The 26764-nt window shown below is 35.7% G+C and overlaps 1 protein-coding gene across 1 annotated transcript in view; it reads left to right on the top strand.

Moving 5' to 3' along the window:
• The window catches only part of SPIDR (scaffolding protein involved in DNA repair), a 435467-nt gene that overhangs the window by 165456 nt on the left and 243247 nt on the right, over positions 1-26764 (top strand). Inside the window, 1 exon segment of the mRNA XM_023526085.1 lies at positions 22943-23153. Coding sequence (XP_023381853.1) covers positions 22943-23153 — 211 coding nt within the window.

Genomic DNA, 26764 nt, shown 5'->3' with positions numbered 1-26764 from the left:
TGTCTTCTTCAATTTCTTTCATCAATGTCTTATAGTTTACTTATAGAGTACTGGTCTTTTACCTCCTTGGTTAAATTTATTCCTTGATTCTTTTCGATGGATAGAATTATTCTTTTTGTAAATGGGATTTTTTCCCCTTAATTTCTCTTTCTGCTAATTTGTCATTTGTGTACAGAAATGCAGTTTTCTGAATTTTAATCTGCAAATTTACTGAATTCATTTATTATAATAGTTTCTTGGTGGAATCTTTAGTTCTTTCTATATATAGTATCATGTCATCTGCAAATATTGACAATTTGCTTCTTCCTTTCCAGTTTGGTTACCTTTTATTTCTTTACTTGTTTGAATGCAATAGCTAGGACTTCCAATACTCTCTTGAATAAGAGTGGTGAAAGTGGACATTCTTGTCTTATTCGTGATCTTTGAGAAAAAGCTTTTAGCTTTTCACCATTGAGTATAATGTTGTGGGTTTGTCATACATGGCCTTTACCGTGCCGAGGTATGTTTCTTCAGTGCCTACTTTGTTAAGAGTTTTTATCATAAATAGATGTTAAGTTTTGTCAAATGCTTTTTTTACATCTATTGAGATGATTTATGATTTTTATCCTTATTTTGTTTATGCAGTACATCACGTTGATTGATTTGTAGATATTGAACCATCCTTGCATCACTAGAATAAATCCCACTTGATTATGGTATATGATCTTTTTAATGTTTTACTGAATTCGTTTTGTTAATATTGCATTAAGGATTTTTGCAGCTGTGTTCATCAGGGATATTAGCCTGTAATTTTCTTCTTTGTAGTATCTTTGTCTCATTTTTTTATAGGGTTAATACTGGCCTTGTAGAATGAGTTTGGAAGAATTCTTTCCTCTTTGGTTTTTTTGATGTAGTTTGACAAGGATAGAAATTAAATTTTCTCTGAATATTTGATCGAATTCACCTATAAAGCTGTCTGGTCCTAGACTTCTGTTTGTTGGGAGTTTTTTTTTATTATCGATTACATTTTGTTAATAGTAATCAGTCTGTTCAATTTTTTTTTAATTCCTAATTCTGTATTGGAAGATTGTATTATTCTAGGAATTTATTCTAGATTATCCAGTAATATGGCATATAATTGTTCATAGTAGTTTTTCACAATCCTTTGTATTTCTATGGTCTTGGTTGTCACTTCTCTATCATTTCTCTTTTATTTATTTGGGCCCTCTCTTTTTTCTTCATGAGTTTGACTGAAAATTTATCTATTTCATTTATCTTTTCAAAGAACCTTAGTTTTGTTGATCTTTTCTCTTCTTTTTTTTTTTTTTTTTTGGTAGCTATTTTATTTAATGCTGCTCTTAACTCTAATATTTCCTCTCTTCTCACTTTGGGCATTGTTCCTCTTTTTCTAGTTGCTTGTGTTGTAAGTTTAGATTGTTTATTTGAGATTTTTATTTCTCTAAGTAGGCCTTTATCCCTATAAATTTCCTTAGAACTGCTTTTGTGTGTCCTAAAGATTTTGGATTGTTGTGTTTTCATTTCTCTCAATATATTTTTTTCCTTGATTTTTAAGTTAAGCCTTTGATTGTTTTGCTTAGCCTCTACATACTTGTGTTTTTTTTTTCAGTTAGGTGAATTTTTTTTTTTTTTTTTTTGGTGTATTAGATCCTTCTCTTGATATATTGTAATAGATTGTGTCATTTTTTTTTCTTTACTTTTGATATAACATAAACATTAGGGACATTTCAATTTAATGTTTTGTTTACTTTATGGCCTGGCAGAATAATTTTTTTCATTGAATATAAAATTATATTTTCTCATACCTGCATAATTTGTATGTAGTAACCAAGAAAGTAAAAGAAAATCTAAAATAGAAGTTACTTCCTCTCCCCCTCAATCCCAAGAACTAAAATTTAGTAAACAGCTGAAATTTAGTGATGGATTTATTAAAATATCTATATTATTAATCTGAACTCTCCAAGCCTCCCAATTTCCCTATCCAGAATGAGTACCTCACCTTAAGAGCTTATACTATTAATAAATGCTGCAAAGACAAAATGAGCATTCAATAGATTGTGAAAATAAAGAGACACTGCATTATTCAGAGTTCAGTTTCATTGCTGTCAGATCTGATAGTTCAGAAGCGACCAAAAGCAGCATCCCCTCTTCTCCCTTAAGGATTGATTGTACCTTTGGGTTTCATGGTATCAAAATCAGAATCCCACTTTATTTCTAATGCACTCAGATGGCTTATTTATCTTAGGTTAGTTTCAGCTGAACAAATGAACTACATCAGGTTTGGCTTTTCTTTTCTTCTAATAGGTTTAATGAGAAATCTAGGACTTAGTAATTTTATGAATCATATCTTGCTTTTTGTTCTTAATATTAACTATAGCATATCTCGCTGAGTCTGTATTTATCTCCTTTAGATATAAAAAATTACGTCTTACCAAAGTAATCTGTAATTTTTTTTTCTAGATTTTAGGCCTTTCTTCCCACATTTCTTCTATTTGAGGGATATTATTTATTGCTCCATAGTTGAGAAGGATGTAGAGCCTGCTTATTAATTTGAAACGTTTGAGTGAATGTCTCCAACACATCTTTCTACACCTTCTTTTTTTTAAACTTTTTATTTTGTGGTAATTGTAGGTTCACATGCAGCTAATGCTGTTGTAAGAAATAATAGAGTGATTCCTTATGTCATTCACCTAGTTTCCCCCAATGATAAGATCTTTCCTAACTATACTCTACAGTAAAACCAGATATTGATCCAGGATACAATTCACTCATGCACTTGTATATATGTGTATAGCTTGTTTATGTAATTTTATCACCTATGTAGATTCATGTGCCCATCACCACAGGGATCTGTCATGCTACCCTTTTCTAGCCACAGCCCCCTCTTTTCTTAATACCTTGCAACCACTAATCTGTTCACCTTTCCCTAGTTTTGTGATCTCAAAAAATGTTAGACAAATGGAATAATATGATATGTAACCTTTTGGGATTGGCTTTTTTCATTTGGCAGAATTTCCTTAAGATTCATCCAAGGTGGTATATATCAATAATTAGTTTCCTCTTATTTGTGAGTAGTATTCTGTGATATTGATGTACCATAGTTTGTTTTGCTGTGCACCCATTAAAGGACATTTTGATTGTTGGGCTATTGCAAATAAAGGTGCTAGATATAATAGAAATATAGGGATATTTCTGAGATATAATTGAAAAACAGCACTATGTAAGTTTTAGGTATACAGAATAATGGTTTGTCATACACATATTATGAAGTGATTATCACAGTAAGTTTAGTTAACATTCCTCACTCATATAGATTAAGAAAAAGAAAAAAATGTGAGTTTTTTTCTTGTGATGAGAATTCTTAGGATTTACTCTCTTAACCCCTTTCAGATATACCATGCAGCAGTGGTAACTACAGTCACCATGTTGTACATCGCATCCCTACTACTTACTTCTAACTGGTGGTTTGTACTCCTTGACCACTTTCATCCAGTTTCCCCTCTCTCCACTGGTAATCAAATCTCTTTTCTATCAGTGTGGTTTGTTGTTATTTTGGTTTGTTTTTTTGGATTTTGCCTGTAAGTAAGATCATACAGTATTTGTCCTTCTGTCTGACTTATTTCACTTAGCATAATTCCCTCAAGCTTCATCCATGTTGTTGCAAATGGCAGGATTTCCTTTTTGTGGCAGAATAGTATTCCTTTATATATGTATATATGCATAAACATACATACATATACATATACACATACGTACATATACATACACACACCACATCTTCATTTGTTGAAGGACATTTGATTTGTTTTTATGTCTTGGCTATTATAAATAATGCTGTTACAAATATATAGGTGCAGATATCTCTATGACATAGTGTTTTCATTTCCTTCGGATATATTCCCAGAAGTGGAATTGCTAGATCATATGGTAGTTCTGTTTTTAATTTTCTAAGGAACCTCTATACTGTTTTCCATAGTGGTTGTACCAGTTTACAGTTCTACCTACAGTGTACAAGGGTTCCCTTTCTTCCACATTCTCACCAGCATTTATCTCTTTTCTTTTTAACAATAGCCATTCTAACAGGTGTGAAGTGATATCTCATTGTGGTTTTCATTTGCATTTCCTTTATTGTTAGTGATGTTGAGCATCTTTTCATATATGTGTTGGCCTGAATAGCCCAAATTTTAAATATTTTTCATCTTGTACAAAATTATTATAATTGAAAGATTTCTTTAGATTATTATTGAAGTCCAAACGGTGAAATATAAAAGTACAATTTAAAGTTTTGGAAAATCCTGGATGCTACAAAATTTTGGTTCGCAGTACCTTTACCATGTGAACATTTGCTGTTCTTAAATTACTATTTTGTTTTGAAATATAACACAAAGTACAGAAAATATATATGCAGCTTAACAAGTACTTATAAAGCAAGTATCCCTATAAGCTCTACTACTCAAGTAATAGAATTAGATGGTTTTCTATTTAATATTTTTTTACTCACTAGACAAATACAGCAAATTGGCACCATATCTCTTTTTATTTTGTCGTGGTAAGCAGCCATATTATTTTAGGCTGTGTTTTGTTTTGTTTGATTTTATTGTGTCTCATTTTTTTTGCCAGTGTAAGAGCATCTAAACCTGTAGAGAATTTTTATAAGTTTATTTGAGCCAAACTGATGACATATGCCTGGGAGCAAGATCTCAAATGCTCCAGAGAATAACAGTTTTGTAGCTTCTTTTATTCATTAAGGAGATACTGTAAGGAAGAGTACATGAGGGTGGGAGAAAGTAAGGTGGGGATCGGATTACAGGGTACTTGTATGCCTACTTAAGGGTGGTTATGTCTTCTAGGGGTATTATTTTTGACATCTCAGAAGTATTTTAATCGAGATGCATAAGAACAATGGACAGAACTTGCTTAAAAATCTCACTAAAGATGATATAGGCCTGGCACGTGACCACCCACTATGACCTGCCCATTTAAGAATTTATGATCAAATCACACTGTAAGGTTACTTTCCATAGACTCCTCTATTTTTTCATCCACAGTTTCCCCTTTTGGTCATAATTCAATCTAAAGGATGTATTGATGACCAACCTTTTGATTGGATAGTATGGTCTCACAATGCTAGGAAGGCTCATTCTGAGGAAATTTTAGTATTGACATCATCTTTTTGACCATTGGAGATGGGGCAGTACTGTAACCGTGGGATCTGAGTTGAGGCTGAATTTTTCCCAAAAGGGAAGATCAGGTAAGTGGAAGACAGTCAGGTCTTATGGCTTTTGTTGCAAATAAAACATTCTGGGTCATTTCTGTCCTGTGAACTATGATGATCCAAGTTTTGCTTTCTGTCTCATTTTTCTGTATTTGGAATATAGTATAACATTTACTATAAGCCATGAAAAAGTATTTACAGCCATCTTATAAATGTTTAGTAATCATAAACAGTTAAGACTAGAAAAATTCAAAGGACAGGTATAACTATTATTACGACTAATATCATTAGCATACAGGTGAAGACAGTCAAAATGTATTCTGAGTTCAGTATCAATCCATAGGTACACAGGCCTTGTTGACGTCTTCTAGTCCTTGAGGAGTCTTAGATGTCCGTAGACAGGGGTAGATATCCATTTGTGGTTAGACACCTGATAAAGTTCCTTCTAGTGTGGTTCCAGAGTGTCTTTTATTTATGTCCTTTCAAAACAGAGAAACCACAAGCTCCAGGTTACAGTTAATGATATCTAAAGTCTATCCTATGGGAGCTTGCTGTGATAAAAAGCTGATACCAACTTGGCATTTTCTTGAAGTGATTAAAACCTTGGTAATCGTGTAAGATGTCTCCTTTCAATAATGTCAGCTCATAAGTTCTGCCATCTAAGTCCAGCTTAAATACACTTTGATGTAAAATCCCTTACAACTTCAATGTCTAATGAAAACTAAGAAATAATCAATTAGCATTTTTTAGCTCGGACATTTTATAACATCTTGAAACATTTTTTATAGCCATAAATGTAAATTATTAACATGGACTTATTTTTGTAAAACCCAGGCAAAATAAAGACGTCTGTTTTACTTAAACCAGCACACTTAAGTTAGCTTTTACTTACTAAGGATTAGTCTCAAACCACGTGAACTTGAAAAGCATTTGAATTAGTTTCTATATATCTGAGAATTTTAGAATATCCAGTCTTTTTTAAGGAAAGTTTAAATGTATGTATGTATGTATGTATGTATTAATTTATTGGAGTGTCATTGTTTAATAAAATTATATAGGTTTCAAGACTATCCAGTCTTTATATGTCCTTGCCTTTAAATTAATTTTAACCATACTATCACATTTACAACATACATATATAGACATATACAGACAAACACAGAGAGCAGTTGGATTAAATTTTATTTTGGAGGCATTTACAATTTATATCCATCCTTCACAAAAGACCTCTCTTTTAAAATAAGGACAGAATTTTTAATACCTTAAAGAATTGGGTAGACACCTAAATGACATCATCCGTTGATCCATTTATCTAAATCCTCTTTTTGAACCTTTGAGAGACCAATTAAATATAGTTTCAATTTCTGCTTGATTTTATAGCTGTTTTTTTCTAATTGTGCACACAAAAATTAATTTAGAAGTATCAAAGGGTCCTCATTTTGGCCATTTTAGTATTAATGGGAGGTTGACTGACATGGGGTTTGTCAGCCTCAGCGGTATGATTTCACATGTTAATTTTGAGATCTGTAGAGTCTGAACAAACTTCCAAGGAAAACCAGTTCTTCCATGTAAGTCTCTGGATGAAGGAAATACGATAAATATCTCTATAGGACTGCTTTATGCCCTAGAGGAGTTTTTCCCTCAGGTAGCTCCACAAAGATTGTTAATCATCTAAGAATACCTGAGCAAGGGCCACTGAGAGCTTACGGGACACTGCCAGAACCACACCATTTTCCAAGGCGTGGGCCCTTCTTTCAGGCCTCTCTCTTGGAGTGCACCCGGTACAGGGCACTCTACCCTTCTCCCCAGGGCTCCCACCAGCTTCCCTGTGATCAGCTGCATTATTACCCTACTGGACAACTCCCAGTACCCATCTTTGTCATTCAAGATTTAGAGATCTAAAAAACTATCATAACCCCATTGACTATTTCGGCTGTGTAAGCAAGTGTGCTTTCTCTTTTGGAGCTGAAGAAGGGTTCAGTCTCTCGTTTTATCAGCAGAGATTTTGTTCATACTCTCTCAGTAAGCAATCCTGTTAAAAAGCCAAAAATAAAAGCAGGAACCCATTTTTTTTCCCCTGGGCTATCTCAACCCTTATCCACCCAAGGATTATCCACTTTTCAAATAAAGTCATGGCCTGCTACTTAAAGTAAAGGGGCCTGGAATTCCAAGGGAAACTCACCGAAGTTCACTGGATGTGAAGCAGGGAGCCAGTGGTACACAGTGGGCCTTTGCTTGTACGTAGCACTGGGTCTGGGTCCACAGGGTGGTCTTGGGACTTTTTTAGAATCCTGTCAACTATGCCAAGTAATAAATGTCAAAGTAAAAAACTGTCCAAACCTAGAAAATTTTTATCAGAGTTCATTTGAGCCAAAGGGACAACATGCTAGGGAGTAAGATCTCAAATGCTCAAGACAATAACAGTTTTGCAACTGCTTTTATGCATTTGAGATTAAGGAGAGAATTTAAGGAAGATTACATGAGGGTAGGAGAAAGCAAGATCAGGATTGCAGGTTAACAAGATTATATGCTTTTTTAAGGGTGGTTATGCCTTTGAAAGGTATTCTGACATTTCATAGGTATTAACCTAGATGCAAAGAACAATGGACAGAACTTGCTTAAAAATTTCTCACTAACGAAGTTATTGTACTGGGGTGTGACTACTCTCAATGACCTGCTCAGTTAGGGATTTATGATCTCCCTGTAAAATTACTTTCCATAGAACATTTCCTTTTTTGTCAACACTTGCATTAATTGAAACTTCCAATAAGCAACAAATATAGGTCCATTACTGACAGAATTGTCTGACCCATTAGAACATTATAATTAATTTTTTTGCTTCCTTAAAATATTAAAACTTTATTCTTTAAAAGGAAACAAAACAGTATTTTACACTTGAAGATGTTTGAATAATGTCCGTAAAATTTTTACTCTTTGAAGTACAGTTAAGTAAATCAAACAAAAGAAACAAAGCCAATGAAAATAAAGCATTCTCCTTAGGAATTATGAAGGAGAAGGACTGCAGTGAATTACTCCTTGAAGAATATTTATTTGTACAATTTCAGGAGAAATTGCAAAATATGACATACTATTTCTTATCCTGATAATAATTATAATAAAATAAGATAGTGCTCCTGTATAATTCTAACTAATACTTCTAGACTTTTTCACACTATAAAATAGTGTGGAAGTATTAGTAAATATTATAAAATAAATTATTGAAAACTTAATAATAGTTACCTTTGGAAAAGGTATTGGGACAGAGTTTCTTTTTAAATATTTTATATAAGAAGTAATTTTTCAAAATCAAATTTTTTTTTTCGCAATGAAGAGAGGAAAATGAATAGTAACGGGGATGTAAAGTACAGCAAAGGAATATAGTCAGTAATATTTAATAACTGTATAGAGCCAGGTGGGCACTAAACTAATCATGGAAATCACTTTGTAAATTAGATAAATGTCTAACCATTATGCTGTACACCTGAAGCTAATATAAAATGTCAACTGTAATTGAAAAGGGGAGAAAAATGTGAAATGGTAGAGAACGCTACCCTGAATTTTATTTATGAAGTACCAAAATGTATACTTTTGTGTCAGAAAGTGAAAATTTTAATAATGAGACTGGTTATTCCAGTGAGGCAGTTTTTCAAAATGCAGAGTATAGTTCTTTATCTTCGATAAGCTATGGATCCGCTCAGAGACTTGGTTTTATAATCTCGTATACCACAGGTTCCCATTAGGCACTCCTAAAACTCTCCTTATTATCTGGATGAACCTTAAATGAGCATTTCTATGTTCCTGATGGACAGGACAGCTGAGACTGTGAGAACACTGCCCCACCATCCCTCTGGCCCACCCCAGGAGTAGTGGCTGTGGCACCCATTCATTGGCGTCCCCTCAGCATTGTTGGGAACAGACAGCCAGAAATCTGGTGCTTGCCTCTTTCTCACTGCTTTCAAGGGGCTGCTTTGAGGCTGGGGAACCCCTGAAATTCAGGGGTCATGTTCCAGACTTAACCACTTGAGTGGTCAAGAGAGACCACTCAAGTGTCAGGGCCAGCATTTTTTATACAGAAACATTGGTGTGAGCAGGAAGAAGAGCCAAGAATTCTCTGTAGATATGTATGTGTCTAAAAAATTTACCTAATTTCCTTGATGCACTATTTTCTCATGATTAAAGAGTAACTTAAGGTAGAAAATGTTGGGCTGATTATTTCTACCAAAGCAAGTTGGTTGGTAAAGTAATGTCCCTTAATTTAGTTGAAAAATAATTGTTAGAAAATACATATGATTAATCTAAGTCTCTTAACATTGTGTGTTTAAAGCTAGGAAAGATAGTGTGTGGTGAGCTGTTCATTTAATTTGGTCAATTTTGGGCAGTATTTTATGCCTTTAAAATTTTTAGTTTAGTTTCTAAATAAAAATGACATGGTTAGTTTTCTAGTTCAAAGTCTTTAAAAAGTCATTTAAATTTTTTTCTTAAACTCCTTGATTTACCTTATTTACCACCCTTTATTTCAGTTGAAGTGACACTGCCGTGACCTACTCTGTGTAAATTAGGTCTGACTTGGCTGGAGAGGTTTTGCTGCAGTTCCTTTTCTTAACTTTCCCATTCCTCTGGGCTAAGAGAACTGTCTCTGGATTATCTCCAGTTTCCTCTCTGGCCAATAAAACCAGAAAGCCAATTATAGTGTTTAAGCTTTATTTTTTTCCTTCTTTTATATCGATAGCCACATTTCAGTGTAGCAGTGATATTTAATATGGTTCTTTGTAGTCATGAGCAAGAAGAATTCATATAATACTCTTGGCCGAGTTATTCAAGTCAAGAAACAAACTATGATATTGTTTTGTCTACTATTAAGGCTGTGATTTCATGTCCCAAATGATTATAATTTCCCATGCTCATTTAAGTGGAAGTTAACTGAAGAGTAAAGAGTTCGTATTTGACTTTCCTAATGTCAAGTTATTTCATAATTTTATTGAAAATAATGATGGGATCTGAGAAATGGAGGAAGGGATACTTAATTCCAAATTCAACTCTGACTAACGTATCTGTCATAGCTGCTTCTGTCATATCCTTTTCACCTTCATCCCTAGAAATAAATTAATTGTGAATTTTCTATCTAAAAATCTATGAAATAAGTTTTGGTAATACAGCAGAATTAAATAATGTTTTCAGGTTTCTTGTAGCTTTATTTAATGTATGCTTTCTCCACTTCTTTTTAACATGAAAAGAAAAACAGCAGTTCTGCAGTTTTAAGATTGATTTCTCATAGGCCTGAGGTTTAAGAGAATCTTTTTTTCTGTTTTCTATTGTAAGAATAGGACTGCAAAGTTAGCCCATTCTAAATGAACCATATAGTGTGTAAAGTGTGTTTCCCTTTTGAATTCCATATGTGGTTTGATAAATAAAAATTCATTCGTAGTATTAAATTGGGACCTTGTTAATGACAAAATTATCTATATGTTAAAAATCCTGTAGTAGACTTTCAGAAAAGTATTGATATTAACAAGGCAGCATTTTCTTTGGCTTGTTAACTTATTGTCATTTGTACCCTCTAGCCAAGTTCAGTATCATACTGGCCTTTGTCATGCTGTGAAATTTAGTGTATGTCATCTTAACCTTTCCACAAATCTAGTTTTCCAAACTTCTTTAGCTCCTTTTTATTTTCAAAGGAGTCACAGGTTTTCCATTTGGGATTCTGTTGCCTGGACAAACCTGTTTGAAAGTACAAGCCCAGACTTGACTTTTCTTCATCTTTCAGGAAAGATTGCCAAGGGAGTTGACAGGCTGGGTAGCCCTGCTCTAATAGCCCATGCAGCATGAATCTTACTGAAAGAGAAGGTGCTCTAAGAATGGGTTGCTGCTTATCATCTAATACGACTTATCTTTCTCAACAGAATCAGTGTTAAATTTTTCTGTTACAAAATAGGAACCTTTTCAGTCTGCAAACAGAATAAACAAATTCTTGAATTGGTAAAATGCCTTGAAAAGTTTGAAAGAATGGGAAACTGATTTTATATCGTTATAGTGATTTAAAGAGTAGCCTGAGATCTATTTTCACACCCCTTTCAACTCAGTATGACACTGCTTCATTTCTACCTGTGTACAGAAATAGTCGTTCCTAATTGCTGTCTTCAAGCAGTACTCACACAGCTGGTTGCTCTTTCTTCAAGGACAATGCTCCCTCTTGGTTTGTCTCCTCCCGTGTTCATTTTCCTTGATTATTTGCTGTTTCCTCCTTTGCGTGCAGCTTCAACAGGTGTTCCTCAGGCTTTTGTCCTGGACCTCTTCTTGTTTTTATGCCTTTTCTAGGTAATTGGGGATCTCCATGTTGCCTCCCCCCAGGACTGCTGGGCAATCTGGTAACTCTGCCCTGCTGGCTTTCCTGGCCCATCCCGTAGCCATACCTGCACCTATAGATCCTTTAGGCCCCTCAGACCCAGCATGTCCCAGCACTTACCTTCTCTGGCCCATTAATTGAGCAGTCTTCGATTAGGCTTTCCAGTATATTTTTTCAATCCATCTATTGCCTAGATTCTGATGATTCTATCTTAAAACCATGTCTCAAGTGAGATCTCTTCATTTATCCCATTTGCTACTAGTTCAGGCCCATACTCCCACATGTCTAGATTATTGTGTCAATCTCCATCCGGTCTCCCTATCACTGACCTTTCCTCATTTTCATCCTTTCAAGGTTATCATCCTAAGAGGCAAATCTGATACTATCACTCCTTTGCCTTAAAAAATTTCCACTGACAGCCTCTGGTCCTTGGAATAAATATTTATCACTTTTAAACTCTCCAATGTGAAAATTTTCGGTTGCACTCCCAGCCTACCTGACAGTCTTATTTCCCAGTGCCCTCTTTCTGTGCCACCCAACACCAAGTACCTCCTTCCTGTGGAAAGCTGTACTTTTCATGATATAGCTTAACCACTAGGCCTAATATAGTTTTCTCTCTTTGTCTATAATTATACTTCCAGTATCATGTCGTATTGTAATTATACGAAGTATAAGTAAATAATAACTGCAAAGTGCTACAGAGATGTATAGGACTTATCCAGCTACCCTGAGCAGTGCCTAGTAAATCAGGAAGTGTTTATGAAGTAAATAAGTGAATATCAGTAGTTAATTTAAAAATATTTCATGACACCAGAGTGCAAAAATGGTCCTAATCAGGAGATATCAGTTCTGGTCCCAACTCTGCCAGAGCTAAAGGCTTACATGAGTCAATTGTTCTGCGCCTCAGTTTCTTTATTGAGAAAAATTGACTGTTACATTTAGGTTATTGCTCCCCTCCCCCTTTAATCCCACCCTCCGCACTTTCACCCCTGACCTATGGATGTTGCCATTTTCCCCTTAAGAACTGTATCTCTGAAGGCGGGGCGTCTCCTCCCACATGCTCGTGCATGCACCCAGGGCCTGGAGCACCCGGGTGTGGTCAGTGGCTCCACCTGGGGTGTGAACCCAGGAGCAGACATGCTAACCATTACACTATGGAGCCACCCCCTAGGTTATTTCTGCTTTTAAAATTATGTGTGTTTTGCCTTGCCTTGTATATTGTTCCCATGTAAAATCATTCTCAGAGCATTTTCACTTCACCGTTTCTGTGAGTGTTTTACTTTCCTTTCATTGTTTCTATGATTTGAACTCCCTGGTCTCTCACTGCATGCCTTTCAAGATCGGTACTTTTATGACATCATTTCATTTTAATCTTTAAATTAATTACTTTTCTCCTTTTCCCTCTCATCATTGATAGTGTTTGTTACTGTTAATGTTAGTAGCAGGAGATAGCACCCCAGACTAAAATACTCACTTTTATATAGTAGGTGTGAATTTGCTGTACTCTTGAGACATGCACTGCTCTGGCTAATTGTAGATTTTACCTGTATTGACCCAATTTAAAGTGACTTAACTTATGAATTAGAAGATGTTCATTAGACTACCCTTTATTAATAGTTGTTACAAAGGGGAGAGGGTTAAATGTTGGTACTGGATACGTATCAAGAAAAACATGGCAATACAGACACCCTGGATTCTGTTACACATCAGTAAGTGTATTTTCAGCTTTTTTTGCTACACAGGTTTACAATGATTCGGCCTTTCAGTGGGTATGTCTCTACAGATGAACGTGCAGTTCTGTCCTTCAGGATTGTTTAGGGAGGGGTAGGTGTGAGCCTCTAAACTCTAGAAGACTCACTCTACTAACCTTCACAATTAGTAATTTTTTATTTTAAAATTGGGTTCCTGAAACTTTTCTTAATACATGTATTTTTCAGTTGATGTTATGTTTATACAATTAGATATATTTAAATATCTATTTCCATACTTTCTATAGCCATATGACCTTTTAAAAGTTGTTTTCAGTGTGGTTTTTTTAATCCTATTTTCTGAGCCAAAAGCATTACCTACAGTGCTGTGAAATAAGATGTTTTAAATGAGGAACTTTTTCGATAAAGAAGACCTTGCTTTGTGGGTATTCAGATTGGAAATGGTCAGTATGCCCACAAGGTAGTTCTCTATGCATCACATCTTGGAAAGTTTATCCTGTAATAGTCTCCTGTCTCAGTCAGCATGAGCTGTCCTAACAAAGCACCACAGACTGCCTTAAACAACAGATACTTATTTTTCACAGTTCTTAGAAGCTGGAATTCTGAGATCAGGTGCTAACATGACCCAGTTCTGGTGAGAATTCTCTTCCTGACTTGTAGGCAACTGCCATCTGGTTGTGTGCTCATATGACCTTTTTGTGTGCAATAGGAGAGAGGTTGCTCTCTGGTGTCTGTTCTAATAAGGACACTAATCCTATCATCAAATCAGCGCCACCATCCTTAATGACCTCATTTAACTTTAGTTCCTTCCTTAGAAGCCCTATCTCTAAATACAGCTATACTGGGGCTTAGGGCTTAAACATACTAATTTTGGTGGACACAAACATTCAATCCATAACATTCCTCCCCTGACTCAAAATTCAAGTCCTTCTCACACTCAAACTACATTCATTCCATCCCAACAGCCCCCAAAGTTTTAACTCATTCCATCATCAATCATAAAGTCTAAAGTCCAAAGTCTTATCTGAACATCACCAAAATCAGATATGGGTGAGACTCCAGGTACATTTCATCCTGTGGCAAAATTCCTGAACAGCTGTGAATCTGAAACCAAAGACTATGTGCTTCCAAATACAATGCTGAGACAGATGTAGAATAGACATTCTCATTACAAAAGGAAGAAATAGGAAGGAAGAAAGGGGAGATAAAGTCCCAGGCAAGTCCAAAAACTACAAAGACAATTTCACTGGATTTTAAGGCTCAAGAAAAATCCTCTTTGGTTCAGTGCTCAGCCTTCCTGTGTCACCCCCATGGCTCTCTTGGGCTTCTTACCCCTGTGGCTCTGCAAAGGCTCTGGCCCTAAGGCAGGGAGGGAGTGGGCAACTTGGCTCACTGAAGAAACAAAGAGGTGGCCTAGCCCTTTGAAACCTGGGAGAAATATTCAGCCCTGCCCCCTGGGCCTGTGGTGAGAATGACTACCCTTACAATTTCTGAATTGCTTTTGGGGCTTTGGGGTCATTCTTCCTTTTTTTTTTTTTTTTAAAGATGCACGCTCATGGAATAGCTCTATTGCCCTGTCCTGTAGAATGTAAGAAGTCTCAACAACCTTCCTTCATTTGCTCTAGTCTCAGTCTCCTTCAATTCAAATTGGTAGTGCTTCAGCTCATATAACCCCATAAACTCTTTATTTATTCTAGCCATACCCTCGGTATTCTCTTCCCAACATGCTTTCTCATTTTTTTGCAATATGGGCAGGCCGAGAATATCCTAAATCTTGAAGTTCTGCTTTTTTCCTTCAATTTTGTCTCTCGCCTCGCATTTTACCAGAAGTTAGAAGGACCCAGGCTGTATGTACCTTTAACATTTTGCTTAGTAATCTCTGCTGAATGTCTAGTCAATGGCTCACAAGTTCTATCTTCTACAAAACACTAGCACACAATTCAGCCAAGTTCTTTGCCACTTTATAACAAAAATTGCTGTCTTAGTTTGGGCTGCTATAACAAAATACCATAGACTGGGTGGCTTAAATAACATTTTTATTTCTCATGGTTTCAGAGGCTGGGAAGTCAGTTCATGGTGCCAGTAATTTTAGTTTTTGGTGACAACTTTCTGCTTTGTAAACAACTGCCTTCTTACTGTATCCTCATATGGAGAAGAGAGATATCTCTCTTGTGTGTCTTATAAGGATACTAATTCCGTCATGAGGCTCCACCTTCATGACCTAATTACCTCCCAGTGGCTCACCTCCAAATGCCAGGTTGGGAATTAAGGCCTCAACATATGACTGACGGGATACAAACATTTAGTCCATAGCAGTTACCTTTCCTCTAATTTTCAATAACTTATCCTTCATTTCCATTTGATACCTCCTGGAATCACTCTTAATGTCCATATTTCTGGAATGCACCTTAAAACTTCACCTTCTACCCATTTCCTAGCTCCAGAGCTGCTTCCATATATATTTTATGTGTTTGTCACAGCAGCACCCTACTCATGGTACCGAAATCTGTTTTAGTCAGCTCAGGCTACTGTAATGAAATACTATAGATTGGGTGGCTTAAATAGAAATTTATTTTCATACATTTCTAGGGGTTGAATTCTAAGATCAGGTTGCCACCATAATCTGTTTCTGGTAAAAGCTCTCCTCTGGCTTGTAGGCAGCAGCCACCTGGCTATGTGTTCACATGGCCTTTCCTCTGTGCTCAGCAGAGAGAGGATCTCTGGTGTCTCATAAAGACACTAATCCTGTCACATGAGGGCCCCACCCTTATGACCTCATGCAGCCTTAATTACTTTCTTAGAGACCCTATCTCCAAATACAGCCACACTGAGGGGTAGCTCTTTAACATAAATTTTGAGAGAACACAAACATTTAGTACAACATATCCCTCTTGTCTGGTTTTACATAAACTTTGCCTTCCTGGAGCCTTTATATGCTTTTTCCTTACTTAGATTTCTTAAAAAATGGGACCTCCTATTACCCATTCACCCTCTACAGAACAGTAAGGCCACCCCTGCAAAACAAGTCACAGTGACATGGTTGGCAGCAGCACTGTGGCACTGTGATCTCAGGTGGCTGATGTGCTGTGTTAATTTCTGATTGTTCTCATTGCTGTGGACTATGATAAACTTTCCAGTCTCCTGGTCAGTATTGTCTAGTTTTTTTTTTATTTTTAAGGGTTGGGTTTCGGGTTTCTGTTTCATGCTTAGAATTATTGTGGCTTTTGGCAGAGAATATTTTTTAAACTGGGTGAAAGGCAAGAAAAAATGTGGAAATAAGAAGCGAAAGCACAATTGTTTACAGCTCAGTAAGCAGTTGTGGTTAAGAAATGTGTCTGTTCATCATTGCCAGATGACTTAAAATTTTATGAGGGAGCATGAATTTTAAACAAAAAGTAATTGATTTCCTTACAGGGTAAAGATGTGAATTCCTCATAATTTAGTTTTTATGTATTAAAATCTAGACCTCTGGTTAGAGCTTTATGAATTGTATTGTGAAATTGTGAATGTGGTGGCAATTTAAAACATTTACTCAGAAACTAAAGTTTTGATTTACCAAGCAGTAGTAATAATGCAATAATGTAGTTAATAAGAGACTCACTCATTGAGTACTTATAGGAGCATAATATTGCTAGGTTTTAGGGAATCATTAGTAAAATTAGGCATAGTAGTAACCTCAGAAGAAAAAATAGTATAATTATGTACAAATAAATAAAATTCACCTTTCAGTGCATGTTAATGAAAAAAACTAATATATTACCATGAATAGATAAAACATCATTTGGATTTGATTTTTGGAATGCATTGTTCGTTTTTCTTTTTGGAGCATCACTTGAATCACATTTAATTTGCATTCTCTAGGTACATGTCAAGTCCAGCTGAAGTAAAGGGAGGTAGGTCAAACCATCTTGGTTTGGCAGTGAAATCAAAACTAGAAAAATAGTTCCCAAAGTCCTTTACCTCAGTTTGTATTAGAGTTCATTCATATATATTTATTGGTACTTATGCAGGTGCAGCACAGAGCTCATGGTTTAATAGGCAAAATTATTCACTCTGAAGGGATGCATGGTTATTGTGAAGCACCCCAGAGGCACCATGCAAAGGGACTTCAGTCACATCAGTGTAGAACTCAATCTCCTCGGAAAGAAAAAGAGGCTCTGGATTGACAAATGGTGGGGAAACAGAAAAGAAATAGCTACTTTCTGCACTATCTGTAGTCATGTATAGAACATGATTAAGGGCATTACATTGGGCTTCTGTTACAAGATGAGGTCTGTATGCTCACTTCCCCATCAATGTCATTATTCAGGAGAGGATGGTTCTCTTGTTGAAATATGAAGTTTCTTGGGTGAAAAATATATCCACAGGATTTGGATGAGGTCAGGTGTTGCTTGTTCAGTATCTTAAGCCCAGAAAGATGAGTTAAATTTCTCTTTCTTCCTCTTTCTTTCTCTCTCTCTCTCTTATTTATTTATTTATTTATTTATTTATTAATTATTTATGCCTACAGCACCTGGTCTTCCTAGGTAGTCTCCCATCCAAGTACTAATCAGGCTCAACCCTGCTAAGCTTTGTTCAGGGTGGCATGGCTGTAGACCATGGACCGTGGCCTCACTGGGGCACGAACCCAGGACCTTCTGCGTGTAAAGCAGATGTGCTAACTGCTGTACTATGGAACCACGTCGTATTTTTAATTTTTTTTTTTTGAGTTAATTCTCGAAGGAAATGACATTGAACTTGTACCAAATTCAGCTGCTTTGATTCAACAGGCTACAACAGTTAAAAACAAAGATATCAACAATTTTGAATGGTATGTGTTTCTGAAAAAGGAACAGTTCAGCAGGCTGATACATAAGGTCTGAGTTGTTCAACTACGGAAACACCAAGATTTCAGATGATTCCTCAGACTTATTTGTGATATTTTAAAGATTCAATGAAAGAAAAAGATAACTCTGGTGGGCCTTATGAAAAATAGGTCAAAATGGTGATGTATTAGACTGGGAAGGTAAGTTAGGTCTATTATAATGACTAAGATGCATCTTAATATATCTAAAACTGATGTCTTGATACCAGTATTTTTCCTTGCCACCATCCCCTTTCCATACACAAACACAAACGTACTCATCTAGAAAGCTTCCCCATCTCAGTAAACATTAACTCTATTCTTCTACTTGACTTGCTCAGGTCAAAAATATTGGAATCATTCTTGACTACTTTCATATCCTACTTGTAGTCCATCAAGGACTACTGACTCTGTCTTCAAAGTATATCTAGTTTCCAGCATTTTTCGCCATGTCTGTTTCCACTCCCCAGGTCCAAGCTGCCATCATCTGTCTTGGATTGCTACAATAGTTTTTGAACTGGTCTCCCTACTTTTTCCCTTGTGTCTCATCTGTTCTTAACAAAGCAAATCATATCCCTTCTGCACTGGCTTCTCATCACACTCAGAGGAAATACCCCAAGTCCACCCATCTAGAGTATAAAACCTGACTTTTCTCTGTTTGACAGTTATGAGCTGATCTCCTATCCCTTATCTCCCAGACTCAGGCAGACTGCATTTATTCCTAACCAGAACAAGAGTGGACTCTTCTCTAAAAAGGTGAAATGGACTTTGAGAGCAAGCAAAAACTTCTTATGTTACAGAATTGAACTCACCAGAATACAATCCTTTTTTTTTTTGACATTTGGAGGGCCCAGTGAGCATAAGAATTATTATAGTCAAATTATTTGGCCTTGAGACTAGGTATATTCTCAATTCAAAAGTATTCCTAGGACTCTAGTCAGGCATAAAATTTTGTTTATATAAGTGTGCTAACCAAGTAGTTACAAATATATTTTGTTCTTATATCATTTGCTCAATTCTTTTGTGGCCTCTTGGTCATTTGAAGCCAGACTTTTTAAAGAGCAGTCAGCCAATAACATAAATCACTCATTCATACGTCTATTCAGCAAATGTTAGCCTTTAAGTTAAATATTTTCCATTTTTATCTAAGAACTGTTTCATCTGCTAGACATTTGTATGGATAGAAATTACTAGATCTTGTGGTATATTTTCTATATGACTATTTCTATTCCTATTCCTTAATCATTTAAAGTTTTTGATGTTATAGGTTAATATTTGTGCTCTCAATTTGATCTTTGTGGCACTTTCTCCTCTATGTTTAGTACTATGAAAAGTTATCTTGTTTCAGTGCAGAAACCAGTGTTTAAATCCTCACCATGTCCAGCTACAGTAAGAGCCTCACTAGAGTTCATTTTTCAATCTGATGTGCTTTCCTATATTTTAGCATAATAAAGTAGGAAAAAAGCACCATTCACAGTTTTCTATCTTTAAGTGGTATTTACCTAAGAGGCATTTTGGTTCTTGACTTATGAGTACACTCAGTTTCTAGGATTAGACCTGCCAGTATTCCTCTTAGACCTTAAAAATGTCTTGGAGCAATTAACTTTTTCAGTTTTCTTATCTATCAAAAAGAGAATCATATCTTCCTTCCTTAATTAATGGGTTATTGTGGATCAAGTATAATAATAGATTTGAAAATGCCTTGAAAAATTAATAATGCCAGTGACCATTGATGATAGTGATCGTGGCTATAGTTATTGTATGTGTGTTGGCCCAGGCCCTGCACTATGGGCTTTCTGTGTTCTCTCTTGATGTTTTTGAGGATAGTTAATACTATCTCCATTTAAAAATGAGGATGCTATTGTAAGAAACATAACTGTAGATAAGATATTTGAGGATTTCCAAGAGAAGGAATAGTTGCTTTTGGCTGGTTCAGGAAACACTTCCTGGATGAGGTGATATTTTGGCTGTTTTACAGCATTTTGGATAATGTTACCCCTCTGGCATACAAATGGCCTTTTATGTACCTTGCATCTAATTGCGAAACAGTCTTCTTCATTTGTAAAACCAGTATCTCTTGTGCTCACATTGAAAGTTTGCCTTAAATACTTAATTTGTCTTAGGTTGCCCCGTGCTTTTTTCTCCCTCAAAGGGGAAATTACACTACCGTATTTTCTTCAGGGAAGGCTAGCCACTGGATTTTCCCTAAGGCTGTGTTAGAGGTTTTGTAGGGGAGGTTTTAGAATACTTTGGGAGAGCATAGTGGTGTTCCTAGCTCTGTGGTGAGGTCAAGATAGTGCTGCTCATCATTCTTTCCCAAACCTGTTTAGTCACCAAGCATGCTGCAGTGTACCAGGGTTATGGTGGTAGTCAATATCATAAAGTGTTTTTATTCTACAAGTTATTGGTGCTACAAGTCTTGAGCAGAATTTATAGTTATTGGAATATTGTCGGGATTTATCATAAAAATCTTCAAAGAAACTGTAGCTAGTAGCACTATGATTCATCTTAGTAATATAGGTTTTTTTGCTGAAATACTGTTTATGAGTTTCTGCAACATCTCGCCTTTTATAAAATCTGTCAGGGTCTATGGGAATTGTAGGGTTGGAGCAGACCACTGAAAACCTATGTCACTTTTTAATCAGAGCTGCACAAGGCAATAAATAGTACCCGAGGAGAGAAATTGTGCTGCTGAAGCAGGCAGGTGAGCGTGTGGCTAGAGATTGCCACTGCAAGTATATAGCCACACAGAACCAAGAGCATGTGCTCAGCTGGCACACTTGATCTTGAGCAGGGTATCAAGTACTAGAGAGCACAGGTGGCCCTGGAGGTACAGTGGTTGATGGGTGAGGTGGCATACCTGCTACACCATAATGAGGATGAGCCCTGAGTACTGGTACAAGTTTAAAAAAATTTTTAAATATGTCCAAAATGCTCCTGTGGCTAGTGCAGTCCCTAAACCTAGAGCTTTGCCATTTGCTACTGAAGACTCTTATTTTCCACCACTGCCCTGGCTTCCTTGCCTAGGATAAATGGTGTGTGCACCAAAGTGACCTCCATGTTGTGCTGACTTCTTTTCCTGTTCACCAGGTAAAGATGAGCTACTTTTTATTAAAGAAACAGCTATAGTGGCAGAGCAGACTATTCATTCACATCTTAGTCAGTGCCTTTCTTTAATACTTGTTTTCACTCCCCCGTCTCCTTCCCACATAGTGACTAGCTTAACATTGTGCTTGTTCATATCCTTCCCCCATTCTTTTTCCTTCCTTACCTTAAGAAATAGCAGCAAGATAGATACATATGATAGGAAATAGTAGTTCAAGATAGTACTCTGAGGAGGTGTTGTAGCCTTGCTTAATATGTGAACATATGCTACTGGCATATAGAAAGGAAGGGGTGAAAAATTTGGGGACTGAATGGGAAAAGGAAGAAAGAAATAGAAATGAAATTATGTAACTAAAAACTAGATACTATTTAAATATTAATTTTTATTATTCACTATTAACTGGTTGACTGAAGTGGTAAAGAAACTCATGTTAGTGTCTGTGATTAGCAAGGCACTGTGCTAGACACTTAGCATTTGTAATTTCATTTAATTAATTTTTTTAAATTAAAAAACAGTAATAGAAAAACATAGTTTACTTACCACCTAGAACTAGTAACACATTTTAATCTTTTGTCTTTTTTAATACACATATTTTTATAACAGAAACAACATGACAGATACGTTGGAAATCCCCTGAGTTCCCTTCCTGAGTCAATCCTTTCTTTCTCCTTAGATACAGCAGTAATCATGAGTTTTCTGTGTATGCTGCTAGTCCATACTTATATACTTTTATTATGTATGTATTCATAACAATATTTTATGGATTTCTGTCTTTAAAAAATAACATTGTAAGTGTCATACTCTGAATATCTGGTATATTCCCTCATTTTTGAGATCTCTCCATGCTGGTACATATAGATCTGTTTCACTCACATTAACTTCTATATAGTATTCTGTTGTATGAACACAACATCATTTATCCATCCGCCTATTGATTTGTGCTTGATCCAGTTTTCTGCTCGTACAAATCATACTAAGATATATGTATCCATGTTTAGGTCTCCTAGTGCATCTGACAAGAATTTCTGGTTGTATATCTAGGATTTGTGGGTTATAGGCTGTGCACACTGTCAACTTCATTTATCTCATTTGATTCTAGAAAATGTTAATTGAGAACAGGCAGCATGATCCCTGTTTTACACATGAGAAAACTGAGATGTTGAAATGCTATGTAACTTGGCCAACTGGATAAGAGAGCCAGTACTTGAATCCAGATTGAATTCCAACCATTTCTATCTAGAGCCCTAACACCCAGCATATTGCATATATCTTCAACTTTTAACCTTTGTGATTATTAGAACAGTTGAAGCCAATCAGTCATACTGCATCATTTCAAACTAGAGAATCAAAGCAGGTAATGAGGTGAAGAGGGCATGTAAAAAAAGGTTAGATAGTGGCTGTACTCCCTTGGTTGTGATTATCAAAAGATTCAAGTTTTGGTGTAAAAGCATGCTCTGTGAAATGGTGGGTCTGAGTTTTCCATATGCACAACTTTATGTTGCTTAAAATGTATTAAAGGCGACATGCAGACTATTTCGGTTTTAAAAAAAGATGTTACAGCAAGCATGTTAGAATCTGTGTTTACTCCTCAAAGTGTTGTACAGGCCATTTTCTCCAGGTGAAGAAACCTATCTGAACATGATTCTTTTGTTTGTGACACTTTATTCACACTTGAACCATATGTCTTTTAGACTTTATTTTTTCTTTTATTCTTTTCTTCACCTTCTAGGTAGATCTGGTATATTAACTGTGAAAATTCTGGAGCTGCATGAGGAATGCACCATCCAAGTTGCCATGTGTGAACAGCTAGCGGGGCTACAGGCTGAGAGCTCTTTTCAAGGCGAGGCCCCTGGGACTGGCCTAAAGGTTCTCTTCACCAAGGAAACTGCATACTACCTCAGGGCACATCCCCAAGACATTATCCACATCTACCCTCCCTGGTGAGTAGAAAGAACTGAATCCAGAGGTTGCCAGCTGTGAGTTTGTAGCAAAAGACATTTTTATCACAAACATTTTTGTCACTTTATCATAGAAAAATGCCAAAGGAAGGAAGCCAGGACTTGACATAGATTTTATGTAATAGAAGCACATAATTGTCTCTGGTAGCTTGTTTGTAGGTTTAATTTTAAGGAACATAAATGGTCATTAATGGATTAAAAAAACTATTTTTAGGATACCATGTTTACTGTCTTATGCATAGGACATTAATTTTTACCAAAAACAAGAAAATCTTACTACTTTTGAGGAAAAGTTTCAGCATCCTTGTTTTAAAAGCTAACTATTGACTTTATCAGAATCTGTGTTTACTCCTCAAAGTGTTGTACAGGCCATTTTCTCCAGGTGAAGAAACCTATCTGAACATGATTCTTTTGTTTGTGACACTTTATTCACACTTGAATAAAGCTAACTATTGACTTTATCAGCAATTTTTAAAAGTTTCTTTTATTTGTTAAATTTTTAGTTTTGAAGTTGACTTATAATAATTCTTTAAGTTAAACTTCTCTCCCAGAGGAGGGATCTTTTTATTGTGTCCATAGCAAGTGATCATGATGAGTCTTTACTTAAGTTCTTCCATAACAGGCTGAGGATATCAGATGGCAACTTGCTTTATTTTGTTTTAATTTTTTAAATTTAATTTCTTTTATTTTAATTTTTTTATTTTAATACATTTTTATTGAACATTATAAGACACAGGATTATACACAGAGCATAAATGTACATTTCAGTGAATAATCACAAAGTGATTATAATTCCTGTCTAGTCTAAGAAATAGAACACAGTTTGTACCAGGCACCCTGGTGCCTTGCCTTGTTTCTCCTTTTCTGTTTTGCCCCAGATGACCATTGTCCTGATTTCTGATGCAGTAGATTCCTTCAGATGTTTGAGAACTTTATATAAATAGAATTATATAGTAGCCATGATGCAGGACAGGGCAAATTTCCCCAAGTTGGTGGGAGGAGACCAAGCCCTGCACCCGAGAGAAGAGGGTCTTTTGGCGGAGAGTATAAAAGAATTCAACACACACGCCAACATTAGAGTCAAAAGGAAAGTTTACGAAAAAAGGGATAACATTCCACAGACAGAGTGTGATCTCCTCTTAGAGGCAGAGTGAGAGGGGATGTGAGAGGGACAATAAGAGAGACTGAGTAAAGGCACTGAAAGGGACTCTGAGTGTTCAGGGAATTCAGTTTATTTGTCATTCTTTAGTTCCCATTTCCTTTAATAAGGACATACAGTGAAGAAGGGGAAGAGTATGTAGCTGTGAAAAGGTAAGAATATGTAGAGTGAAAGTCCTGCTGGCAGTTCTCAGCCTTTAATTTATAGGTTCCCCATGGTTTTAGCTATAGGGAATGACTCTTGGTTCCCATTTCCCCTTCACAGGTGTAGAGAGTGGGTTGTTAGTAATCCAGCAGAAATCATCCTTTGTTCTGAAGGAGTGTCCTCCTGGCCTGGCTGCAGGGCTAATCAGCACGTGGCAGTCCCTGATTGTGGCTTGATTAACATTTTAATTCTCTCACCTCCTCCCTGTATTACCTATAGCATCTTTGTTCCTCTAGATTTCCATGCCTTTACTGTTTTTTTGCCCTCCGATTTCATATTCTATAAGTATTTAATTGGTTTTTCAAGCAAATACTTATTTTTATTTATTTTATTAAAATTATTGGGATGACATTGATTAACAAATCAAATAAGTTTCAAGTGTATCATTCAACAGTAAGTCGTATATATGTTGCATCATGTGTTTACCACCCAGAGTTAGATTTCTTTCCATCACCACGTTTGACCCCTTTACCCTTATCTACCTCGCCCCTTCCTCCAGAAATATTTAATACATATATACATAATTCAAAAAGTACCAAAGGGTATACAGTGAAAACTGAGTCTTCTTCCCATACTTGTTCTTTCAGCTACTCAATACCCATCCCCTGAAGCAGTCACGGATACTGGTTTCTTACACACCTTCCCAGAGATGGGGGTATGTGTGTGTGTAATAAACACACCAAGTATATATATAATATATAAACTCACATAGTTATATATGTATATTCTGCCATTATTTTATTTTTTTCTTGTAAAAACGGTAACAGTACTCCCTTGTACCATGCTTTTCTGTATCAGAAATGTGTCTTGGAGATCGTTCAGTAACATTATATTATTATATAAATATTTGCTACATTCTTTTCACTGACTTCTAATTTAGAGATATTATTATTCAATCAGTCCCTTTGGATGGACATGTGGGTTGCTCTTCCTCTTTGGTTACTTCGGACAATACTGCAGTGGATACATCATTTTCCACATGTGTGAGGAAGAGATACAAGATAAATTTCTATAAATATTATTACTGGATCAGAGGATATGTGCCTATTTAATTTTAGCAGACATTGTCAAATGACACCATTTTACATTCCCACTAAGAGTATACATAAAAGCCTATTTCTGTCCTTTACCAACCTACTGTATTGATCTTGACCAGATTAAAAACTAGAAAATTGTGTTTATCATTTTAATTTGCGGTTCTCTTACTATAATTATGGGTTTAGGCATCTTTCCCTGTGTTTAAGAACCATTTGTATTTTATTTTCTATGAAATGCCCATTGATGACTTTTGATATTTCTTCTCATAGATTGTTGATCTTTATCTTAGTGATATAGATCTATTCTTTAGAAATGATAAATATAGCTCTTTGCCAGTGATATGCATTACAGTTAGTTTTCTCCCAGCTGGTCATCAGTCTTTCAGTTTTTTAAAAGGTGTAGTTTAGTTTTATTTGTTTTTGATAAAGCAGGTATATTCTATTCTCCTGTGGTTGAATTTATCCATCTTTTATAGCTTCTGGGTTTTGTATCATAGGTAGTAAAGAAGTAAGACCTTTCTTACTGTGAGATTACAAAATTATTCTACTAGTTAGATTAGATTAGATTACAGCCCTTCCTAATGGTCTCATTTAAACATAATTACCTCTTTAAAGGCTCTATCTCCAAATTAAGTCATATTCTGAGGTATTGGAGTTTGGGCCTTCAACATATGAATTTGGGAGGGACACAATTCAGCCCATAACACTTTCATAAAAACACTTTTCTGTTGAATATTTCAAATTCATGAATAGTCAATTAGCTGATTTCTCTGTTCCCATGTTTCCTATAGTAACTTACTTGAAAACCCATTAAGTCGCTTCCTGAATTGTAGTATGTCTTGTCATGTATAGATTTAAGTTTTTGTCAAAAAGATGCTTTTTTAAATAAAAAACAGTAATCATATTTTTTAAGTACTTTAGGAGGAGAGATGGATGGAAAGTGTTTTGAAAGATGAGTGTATTACTATTGTGCTGGTATAGGTGATTAGGCCATCTGTCTTAATAGTTTGGAAATGTCTGTGTTTTTAATAACAAGTAATTTTTCTTTATCCAGATGTTACCTGAAGCCGGTCTAGATGGCACTTAAAAATAGCTCATAGTTAAGGAGGGGAAAATAATAATAAAAATGACTAGATATTTTTTTTTAATAGAAACTTGGTGAGTTATAATGAATTTTTTTCCTTATAGGCTGT

Source organism: Pteropus vampyrus, unplaced genomic scaffold (genome assembly GCF_000151845.1).
Source record: "Pteropus vampyrus isolate Shadow unplaced genomic scaffold, Pvam_2.0 Scaffold702, whole genome shotgun sequence".
Taxonomy (NCBI): domain Eukaryota; kingdom Metazoa; phylum Chordata; class Mammalia; order Chiroptera; family Pteropodidae; genus Pteropus; species Pteropus vampyrus.
The sequence above is the reverse complement of the archived record's forward strand: the minus strand, read 5'-3'. Positions and strand labels throughout refer to the sequence as shown.